General features: G+C 41.9%; 2 protein-coding genes across 2 annotated transcripts in view; both read left to right on the plus strand.

Moving 5' to 3' along the window:
- LOC116358880 (proto-oncogene vav-like) overlaps positions 1 to 3977 on the plus strand; it is a 4407-nt gene extending 430 nt beyond the window's left edge. The window contains exons 2-4 of the mRNA XM_031811150.1: positions 623 to 724; positions 2965 to 3059; positions 3642 to 3977. Coding sequence (XP_031667010.1) covers positions 623 to 724; positions 2965 to 3059; positions 3642 to 3721 — 277 coding nt within the window. The 3' untranslated portion in view covers positions 3722 to 3977. The remainder of the gene's footprint in view (positions 1 to 622; positions 725 to 2964; positions 3060 to 3641) is intronic.
- The window catches only part of vav1 (vav guanine nucleotide exchange factor 1), an 87336-nt gene that overhangs the window by 41766 nt on the left and 34282 nt on the right, over positions 1 to 11288 (plus strand). The gene's annotated exons all lie outside the window — the stretch shown is intronic.

The raw sequence follows: 11288 nt of genomic DNA on the forward strand, positions 1-11288 counted from the left end.
GGCTGGATGGAGGGAGGGAGGGATGGATGGAGGGAGGGAGGGATTGGTGCATGGATGGAGGGAGGGAGGGATTGGTGAATGGATGGAGGGAGGGAGGGATTGGTAGATGGATGGAGGGAGGGAGGGATTGGAGAATGGATGGAGGGAGGGAGGGGGGAGGGATTGGTGCATGGATGGAGGGAGGGAGGGGGGAGGGATTGGTGCATGGATGGAGAAAGGGATGGATTGGTGGATGGTGGGATGAAGGGAGGGATTGGTGGATGGATGGAGGGAGGGAGGGAGGGATGGATGGAGGGAGGGATTGGTGGATGGATGGAGGGAAGGAGGGATTGGTGAATGGATGGAGGGAGGGAGGGAGGGATTGGTGATTGGATGGAGGGAGGGAGGGATTGGTGGATGGATGGAGGGAGGGAGGGATTGGTGAATGGAGGGAGGGAGGGATTGGTGAATGGATGGAGGGAGGGAGGGATTGATGGATGGAGGGAGGGAGGGTGGAATTGGTGGATGGATGGAGGGAGGGAGGGAGGGATTGGGATGGAGGGGGGAGGTAGGGATTGACTAATGGACAGACTGACTGACTGGTGGATTTATTTGGTTGGTTGATTGTTTGATTGATCCGCAGGTCCAACATGTGTCCAGAGAACTGTACTGCCAACAGTCATGACTTCCAGATGCACTGCTTTGAAGATACCACCTCCTGCAAGGCCTGCAGTATGCTCCTCAGGTACACACACGCGCGCACACGCACACGCACACACACACGCGCACGCACACACACACACACACACACAAGCTCCTCAGATCCCAAAAAGTTCTACAGCTGCACCATCGAGAGCATCTTGACTGGCTGCATCAACTCTTGTTATGGAAACTGTTATGGAAACTGCTCGGCCTCCGACCGCAAGGCGCTACAGAGGGTAGTGCGTAAGGCCCAGTACATCACCGGGGCCAAACTTCCTGCCATCCAGGACCTCTATACCAGGCGGTGGAGGAAGGCCCTAAAAATTGTCAGATTCCAGCAACCCAAGTCATAGACTGTTCTCTCAGCTACTGCATGGCAAGCGGTACCGATGCCTCTGGAACCAACAAGGCCCGGAACAGATTCCACGCCCAAGCCATGAGACTGATTCCACGCCCAAGCCATGAGACTGATTCCACGCCCAAGCCATGAGACTGATTCCACGCCCAAGCCATGAGACTGATTCCACGCCCAAGCCATGAGACTGATTCCACGCCCAAGCCATGAGACTGATTCCACGCCCAAGCCATGAGACTGATTCCACGCCAAGCCATGAGACTGATTCCACGCCCAAGCCATGAGACAGATTCCACGCCCAAGCCATGAGACTGATTCCACGCCCAAGCCATGAGACTGATTCCACGCCCAAGCCATGAGACAGATTCCACGCCCAAGCCATGAGACTGATTCCACGCCCAAGCCATGAGACAGATTCACCCCAAGCCATGAGACAGATTCCACGCCCAAGCCATGAGACTGATTCCACGCCCAAGCCATGAGACTGATTCCACGCCCAAGCCATGAGACTGATTCCACGCCCAAGCCATGAGACTGATTCCACGCCCAAGCCATGAGACTGATTCCACGCCCAAGCCATGAGACTGATTCCACGCCCAAGCCATGAGACTGATTCCACGCCCAAGCCATGAGACTGATTCCACGCCCAAGCCATGAGACTGATTCCACGCCCAAGCCATGAGACAGATTCCACGCCCAAGCCATGAGACTGATTCCACGCCAAGCCATGAGACTGATTCCACGCCCAAGCCATGAGACTGATTCCACGCCCAAGCCATGAGACTGATTCCACGCCCAAGCCATGAGACAGATTCTACCCCCAAGCCATGAGACAGATTCCACGCCCAAGCCATGAGACTGATTCCACGCCCAAGCCATGAGACTGATTCCACGCCCAAGCCATGAGACTGATTCCACGCCAAGCCATGAGACTGATTCCACGCCCAAGCCATGAGACTGATTCCACGCCCAAGCCATGAGACTGATTCCACGCCCAAGCCATGAGACTGCTAAAGTTAGTTAAATAGTACTCTCCATACAGACAGATAGATAGAAAGATAGATAGATTGACTTCTCACAATCTCACTCTCCTCTCTCTAATCTCTCTCTCTCCCTCGTTTCTCTTTAATCAATTCAATTCAATGGCTTTATTGGCATGGGAAACATGTGTTAACATTGCCCAAGCAAGTGAGGTAGATAATATATAAAGTGAATATATAAAGTGAAATAAACAATACAAATTAACAGTAAACATTACACATACAGAAGTTTCAAAACAATAAAGACATTACAAATGTCATATTATATATATACAGTGTTTTAACAATGTACAAATGGTAAAGGACACAAGATAAAATAAATAAGCATAAATATGGGTTGTATTTATAATGGTGTGTGTTCTTCACTGGTTAATCTCTGTCTCTCTTTAATCTCTCTATCCCTCCTCTCTCTCTTTAATTTCTCTCTCTATACTTGCTCCCTCCTTCTCTCTTCTCTCTCTCTCGCCTTCCTTCTCTCTCTATACTCTCTCCCTCTCTCTCTCTCTCTCTTCCTTCTCTCTCTATACTCTCTCCTCTCCCTTCTCTCTCTCTCTCCATTCTCTCTCTTTCTCTCTCCTTCTTCTCTCTCTATACTCTCTCCCTCCCCTTCTCTCTCTATACTCTCTCCCTCCCTCCTTCTCTTTCTATACTCGCTCCCTCCCTCCTTCTCTCTCTATATACTCGCTCCCTCCCTCCTTCTCTCTCGCTCTCCTCTCCTTCTCTCTCTATACTCTTCTCCCTCCTTCTATCTCTCTCCTTCCTTCTCTCTCTATACTCTCTCCCTCCCTCCTTCTATCTCTCCTTCTCTCTATACTCTCTCCCTCCCTCTTGTATCTCTCCTTCTCTCTCTCTGTCTCCCTCCCTCCCTCCTCCTTCTCTGTCTCTCAGGGGGATATTCTTCCAGGGGTATCGTTGTAGTCGTTGCAGAATGGCCGCTCATAAAGAATGTCTGGGAAGAGTACCAGGCTGCGGACGCAACTCAGGTAGAACCACTAAAGTGTGTGTGTGCGTGTGTGTGTTTTCTTTGACACTATGTTTTGCAGGTGTGTGTAGTGTGTGTAGTGTGTGTGTGTGTGTGTGTTGTGTGTGTGTGTGTGTGTGTGTGTGTGTGGTGTGTGTGTGTGTGTGTAGGTGTTTCTTTGACACTATGTTTTTCTGCAGTGTGGGTGGTGTTTGAGTGTGTGTGTGGGTGTGTGTGTGTGTGTGTGTGTGTTGTGTGTGTGTGTGTGTGTGTGTGTGTGTGTGTGTGTGTGTGTGTGTAGTGTGTTTCTTTGACACTATGTTTTCTGCAGGTGTGTGTAGTGTGTGTAGTGTGTGTGTGTGTGTAGTGTGTGTGTGTTGCGCGTGTGTGGTGTGTGGTGTAGTGTTGTGTGTGGTGTGTGTGTGTGTTGCATGCGCGTGCGTGCGTGTGTGTAGCGTTTAGTGGTGGTGTGTGTGCGTGTGTGTAGCGTGTGTGTGTGTTTTCTTTGACACTATGTTTTCTGCAGGTGTGTGTGTGTGTGTAGTGAGTGTGTGTGTGTGTGTGTAGTGTTGTACACTCAGCTATGTTGTGCTTTGTATTTCAGACCACTCAGGGAACGTGAAGAAGGTAAGGCTCCTTTCAGAGGCTCTTTATCTGGCAGTGTGGCACTATACTACTGAGTAATGACTGTGTGAGCTAGGCACACTTTACGGCAGCCAACCTGTCTAGATATTCACTATACTACTGAGTAATGACTGTGTGAGCTAGGCACACTTTACGGCAGCCAACCTGTCTAGATATTCACTATACTACTGAGTAATGACTGTGTGAGATAGGCACACTTTACGGCAGCCAACCTGTCTAGATATTCACTATACTACTGAGTAATGACTGTGTGAGATAGGCACACTTTACGGCAGGAACTTGACTGTGTGAGCTAGGCACACTTTACGGCAGGAATTGACTGTGTGAGCTAGGCACACTTTACGGCAGGAACTGTACAGCTGAGGGGGGGGGGGGGGGGGTGTACTACAAAGCAGGGTCAATAGCCAGCCAACCTGTCTAGATATTCTGAAATAACAGATGTATTGTGAGGATGGAAAAAGGGGATACCTGCATTTAACCCCTGAATCTGAATCAGAGAGGTGGTGGGGGGGGGGGCCTTAATCGTCGTCCTGGTGACCAGCTTGAATGGCCTCTCACTTCCTTCTGTCTCTCTCTCTCTCAATTCAATGACCTTGGGGAACATGGTCTAACTGAATCAACAACCAAATACACAAACTTAATTAAGTGAAGCTTTCTTAGTGACAAACAAAGAGGTGTAATGGGATCCTCCTAAATAATATGTCTGGTGAAGCTTCTTCAGTGTAATGGGATCCTACTAAATAATATGTCTCGTTAAGCTTCTTCAGTGTAATGGGATCCTACTAAATAATATGTCTGGTGAAGCTTCTTCAGTGTAATGGGATCCTACTAAATAATATGTCTGGTGAAGCTTCTTCAGTGTAATGGGATCCTACTAAATAATATGTCTGGTGAAGCTTCTTCAGTGTAATGGGATCCTACTAAATATATGTCTGGTGAAGCTTCTTCAGTGTAATGGGATCCTACTAAATAATATGCCTGGTGAAGCTTCTTCAGTGTAATGGGATCCTACTAAATAATATGTCTGGTTAAGCTTCTTCACTGTAATGGGATCCTACTAAATAATATGTCTGGTGAAGCTTCTTCAGTGTAATGGGATCCTACTAAATAATATGTCTGGTGAAGCTTCTTCAGTGTAATGGGATCCTACTAAATAATATGTCTGGTGAAGCTTCTTCAGTGTAATGGGATCCTACTAAATAATATGTCTGGTGAAGCTTCTTCAGTGTAATGGGATCCTACTAAAATATGTCTGGTGAAGCTTCTTCAGTGTAATGGGATCCTACTAAATAATATGTCTGGTGAAGCTTCTTCAGTGTAATGGGTTCCTACTAAATAATATGTCTGGTGAAGCTTCTTCAGTGTAATGGGATCCTACTAAATAATATGTCTGGTGAAGCTTCTTCAGTGTAATGGGATCCTACTAAATATATGCTGGTGAAGCTTCTTCAGTGTAATGGGATCCTACTAAATAATATGTCTGGTGAAGCTTCTTCAGTGTAATGGGATCCTACTAAATAATATGTCTGGTGAAGCTTCTTCAGTGTAATGGGATCCTACTAAATAATATGTCTGGTGAAGCTTCTTCAGTGTAATGGGATCCTACTAAATAATATGTCTGGTTAAGCTTCTTCAGTGTAATGGGATCCTACTAAATAATATGTCTGGTGAAGCTTCTTCAGTGTAATGGGATCCTACTAAATAAAATGTCTGGTGAAGCTTCTTCAGTGTAATGGGATCCTACTAAATAATATGTCTGGTGAAGCTTCTTCAGTGTAATGGGATCCTACTAAATCTGTCTGGTGAAGCTTCTTCAGTGTAATGGGATCCTACTAAATAATATGTCTGGTGAAGCTTCTTCAGTGTAATGGGATCCTACTATAATATGTCTGGTTAAGCTTCTTCAGTGTAATGGGATCCTACTAAATAATATGTCTGGTTAAGCTTCTTCAGTGTAATGGGATCCTACTAAATAATATGTCTGGTGAAGCTTCTTCAGTGTAATGGGATCCTACTAAATAATATGTCTGGTGAAGCTTCTTCAGTGTAATGGGATCCTACTAAATAATATGCCTGGTGAAGCTTCTTCAGTGTAATGGGATCCTACTAAATAATATGTCTGGTGAAGCTTCTTCAGTGTAATGGGATCCTACTAAATAATATGTCTGGTGAAGCTTCTTCAGTGTAATGGGATCCTACTAAATAATATGTCTGGTTAAGCTTCTTCAGTGTAATGGGTCCTACTAAATAATATGTCTGGTGAAGCTTCTTCAGTGTAATGGGATCCTACTAAATAATATGTCTGGTGAAGCTTCTTCAGTGTAATGGTTCCTACTAAATAATATGTCTGGTGAAGCTTCTTCAGTGTAATGGGATCCTACTAAATAATATGTCTGGTGAAGCTTCTTCAGTGTAATGGGATCCTACTAAATAATATGGTCTGTGAAGCTTCTTCAGTGTAATGGGATCCTACTAAATAATATGTCTGGTGAAGCTTCTTCCCTGTAATGGGATCCTACTAAATAATATGTCTGGTGAAGCTTCTTTCCAGTGTAATGGGATCCTACTAAATAATATGTCTGGTGAAGCTTCTTCAGTGTAATGGATCCTACTAATAATATGTCTGGTGAAGCTTCTTCAGTGTAATTGGATCCTACAAATAATATGTCTGGTGAAGCTTCTTCAGTGTAATGGGATCCTATCTAAATATATGCCTGGTGAAGCTTCTTCAGTGTAATGGGATCCTACTAAATAATATGTCTGGTGAAGCTTTCTTCAGTGTATGGGATCCCTACAAATAATGATGGGGGTCTGGTGAAGCTTTTCAGTGTAATGGGATCCTACTAAATAATATGTCTGGTTAAGCTTCTTCAGTGTAATGGGAATCCTACTAAATAATATGTCTGGTGAAGCTTCTTCAGTGTAATGGATCCTACTAAATAATATGTCTGGTGAAGCTTCTTCAGTGTAATGGGATCCTACTAAATAATATGTCTGGTGAAGCTTCTTCAGTGTAATGGGATCCTACTAAATAATATGTCTGGTGAAGCTTCTTCAGTGTAATGGGATCCTACTAAATAATATGTCTGGTGAAGCTTCTTCAGTGTAATGGGATCCTACTAAATAATATGTCTGGTGAAGCTTCTTCAGTGTAATGGGATCCTACTAAATAATATGTCTGGTGAAGCTTCTTCAGTGTAATGGGATCCTACTAAATAATATGTCTGGTGAAGCTTCTTCAGTGTAATGGGATCCTACTAAATAATATGTCTGGTGAAGCTTCTTCAGTGTAATGGGATCCTACTAAATAATATGTCTGGTGAAGCTTCTTCAGTGTAATGGGATCCTACTAAATAATATGTCTGGTGAAGCTTCTTCAGTGTAATGGGATCCTACTAAATAATAGTCTGGTTGAAGCTTCTCAGTTGTAATGGGATCCTACTAAATAATATGTCTGGTTAAGCTTCTTCAGTGTAATGGGATCCTACTAAATATATGTCTGGTGAAGCTTCTTCAGTGTATGGGATCCTACTAAATAATATGTCTGGTGAAGCTTCTCAGTGTAATGGGATCCTACTAAATAATATGTCTGGGTTAAGCTTCTTCAGTGTAATGGGATCCTACTAAATAATATGTCTGGTGAAGCTTCTTCAGTGTAATGGGATCCTACTAAATAATATGTCTGGTGAAGCTTCTTCAGTGTAATGGGATCCTACTAAATAATATGTCTGGTTAAGCTTCTTCAGTGTAATGGGATCCTACTAAATAATATGTCTGGTGAAGCTTCTTCAGTGTAATGGGATCCTACTAAATAATATGTCTGGTGAAGCTTCTTCAGTGTAATGGGATCCTACTAAATAATATGTCTGGTGAAGCTTCTTCAGTGTAATGGGATCCTACTAAATAATATGTCTGGTGAAGCTTCTTCAGTGTAATGGGATCCTACTAAATAATATGTCTGGTGAAGCTTCTTCAGTGTAATGGGATCCTACTAAATAATATGTCTGGTGAAGCTTCTTCAGTGTAATGGGATCCTACTAAATAATATGTCTGGTTAAGCTTCTTCAGTGTAATGGGATCCTACTAAATAATATGTCTGGTGAAGCTTCTTCAGTGTAATGGGATCCTACTAAATAATATGTCTGGTGAAGCTTCTTCAGTGTAATGGGATCCTACTAAATAATATGTCTGGTGAAGCTTCTTCAGTGTAATGGGATCCTACTAAATAATATGTCTGGTGAAGCTTCTTCACTGTAATGGGATCCTACTAAATAATATGTCTGGTGAAGCTTCTTCAGTGTAATGGGATCCTACTAAATAATATGTCTGGTGAAGCTTCTTCAGTGTAATGGGATCCTACTAAATAATATGTCTGGTGAAGCTTCTTCAGTGTAATGGGATCCTACTAAATAATATGTCTGGTGAAGCTTCTTCACTGTAATGGGATCCTACTAAATAATATGTCTGGTGAAGCTTCTTCAGTGTAATGGGATCCTACTAAATAATATGTCTGGTGAAGCTTCTTCAGTGTAATGGGATCCTACTAAATAATATGTCTGGTGAAGCTTCTTCAGTGTAATGGGATCCTACTAAATAATATGTCTGGTGAAGCTTCTTCAGTGTAATGGGATCCTACTAAATAATATGTCTGGTGAAGCTTCTTCAGTGTAATGGGATCCTACTAAATAATATGTCTGGTGAAGCTTCTTCAGTGTAATGGGATCCTACTAAATAATATGTCTGGTGAAGCTTCTTCAGTGTAATGGGATCCTACTAAATAATATGTCTGGTGAAGCTTCTTCAGTGTAATGGGATCCTACTAAATAATATGTCTGGTGAAGCTTCTTCAGTGTAATGGGATCCTACTAAATAATATGCTGGTGAAGCTTCTTCAGTGTAATGGGATCCTACTAAATAATATGTCTGGTGAAGCTTCTTCAGTGTAATGGGATCCTACTAAATAATATGTCTGGTGAAGCTTCTTCAGTGTAATGGGATCCTACTAAATAATATGTCTGGTGAAGCTTCTTCAGTGTAATGGGATCCTACTAAATAATATGTCTGGTGAAGCTTCTTCAGTGTAATGGGATCCTACTAAATAATATGTCTGGTGAAGCTTCTTCAGTGTAATGGGATCCTACTAAATAATATGTCTGGTTAAGCTTCTTCAGTGTAATGGGATCCTACTAAATAATATGTCTGGTGAAGCTTCTTCAGTGTAATGGGATCCTACTAAATAATATGTCTGGTGAAGCTTCTTCAGTGTAATGGGATCCTACTAAATAATATGTCTGGTGAAGCTTCTTCAGTGTAATGGGATCCTACTAAATAATATGCCTGGTGAAGCTTCTTCAGTGTAATAGGATCCCATTACACTGAAGAAGCTTCACCAGACATATTATTTAGTAGGATCCCATTACAGTGAAGAAGCTTCACCAGACATATTATTTAGTAGGATCCCATTACACTGAAGAAGCTTCACCAGACATATTATTTAGTAGGATCCCATTACACTGAAGAAGCTTCACCAGGCATATTATTTAGTAGGATCCCATTACACTGAAGAAGCTTCACCAGACATATTATTTAGTAGGATCCCATTACACTGAAGAAGCTTCACCAGACATATTATTAGTAGGATCCCATTACACTGAAGAAGCTTCACCAGACATATTATTTAGTAGGATCCCATTACACTGAAGAAGCTTAACCAGACATATTATTTAGTAGGATCCCATTACACTGAAGAAGCTTCACCAGACATATTATTTAGTAGGATCCCATTACACTGAAGAAGCTTCACCAGACATATTATTTAGTAGGATCCCATTACACTGAAGAAGCTTCACCAGGCATATTATTTAGTAGGATCCCATTACACTGAAGAAGCTTCACCAGACATATTATTTAGTAGGATCCCATTACACTGAAGAAGCTTCACCAGACATATTATTTAGTAGGATCCCATTACACTGAAGAAGCTTCACCAGACATATTATTTAGTAGGATCCCATTACACTGAAGAAGCTTCACCAGACATATTATTTAGTAGGATCCCATTACAGTGAAGAAGCTTCACCAGACATATTATTTAGTAGGATCCCATTACAGTGAAGAAGCTTAACCAGACATATTATTTAGTAGGATCCCATTACACTGAAGAAGCTTCACCAGACATATTATTTAGTAGGATCCCATTACACTGAAGAAGCTTCACCAGACATATTATTTAGTAGGATCCCATTACACTGAAGAAGCTTCACCAGACATATTATTTAGTAGGATCCCATTACACTGAAGAAGCTTCACCAGACATATTATTTAGTAGGATCCCATTACACTGAAGAAGCTTCACCAGACATATTATTTAGTAGGATCCCATTACACTGAAGAAGCTTCACCAGACATATTATTTAGTAGGATCCCATTACAGTGAAGAAGCTTCACCAGACATATTATTTAGTAGGATCCCATTACAGTGAAGAAGCTTAACCAGACATATTATTTAGTAGGATCCCATTACACTGAAGAAGCTTCACCAGACATATTATTTAGTAGGATCCCATTACACTGAAGAAGCTTCACCAGACATATTATTTAGTAGGATCCCATTACAGTGAAGAAGCTTCACCAGACATATTATTTAGTAGGATCCCATTACAGTGAAGAAGCTTAACCAGACATATTATTTAGTAGGATCCCATTACACTGAAGAAGCTTCACCAGACATATTATTTAGTAGGATCCCATTACACTGAAGAAGCTTCACCAGACATATTATTTAGTAGGATCCCATTACACTGAAGAAGCTTAACCAGACATATTATTTAGTAGGATCCCATTACACTGAAGAAGCTTAACCAGACATATTATTTAGTAGGATCCCATTACACTGAAGAAGCTTCACCAGACATATTATTTAGTAGGATCCCATTACACTGAAGAAGCTTCACCAGACATATTATTTAGTAGGATCCCATTACACTGAAGAAGCTTCACCAGACATATTATTTAGTAGGATCCCATTACACTGAAGAAGCTTCACCAGACATATTATTTAGTAGGATCCCATTACACTGAAGAAGCTTCACCAGACATATTATTTAGTAGGATCCCATTACACTGAAGAAGCTTAACCAGACATATTATTTAGTAGGATCCCATTACACTGAAGAAGCTTCACCAGACATATTATTTAGTAGGATCCCATTACACTGAAGAAGCTTCACCAGACATATTATTTAGTAGGATCCCATTACACTGAAGAAGCTTAACCAGACATATTATTTAGTAGGATCCCATTACACTGAAGAAGCTTCACCAGACATATTATTTAGTAGGATCCCATTACACTGAAGAAGCTTCACCAGACATATTATTTAGTAGGATCCCATTACACTGAAGAAGCTTCACCAGGCATATTATTTAGTAGGATCCATTACACTGAAGAAGCTTCACCAGACATATTATTTAGTAGGATCCCATTACACTGAAGAAGCTTCACCAGACATATTATTTAGTAGGATCCCATTACACTGAAGAAGCTTAACCAGACATATTATTTAGTAGGATCCCATTACACTGAAGAAGCTTCACCAGACATATT

The sequence above is a fragment of the Oncorhynchus kisutch genome, unplaced genomic scaffold (assembly GCF_002021735.2).
Source record: "Oncorhynchus kisutch isolate 150728-3 unplaced genomic scaffold, Okis_V2 Okis01b-Okis20b_hom, whole genome shotgun sequence".
Taxonomy (NCBI): domain Eukaryota; kingdom Metazoa; phylum Chordata; class Actinopteri; order Salmoniformes; family Salmonidae; genus Oncorhynchus; species Oncorhynchus kisutch.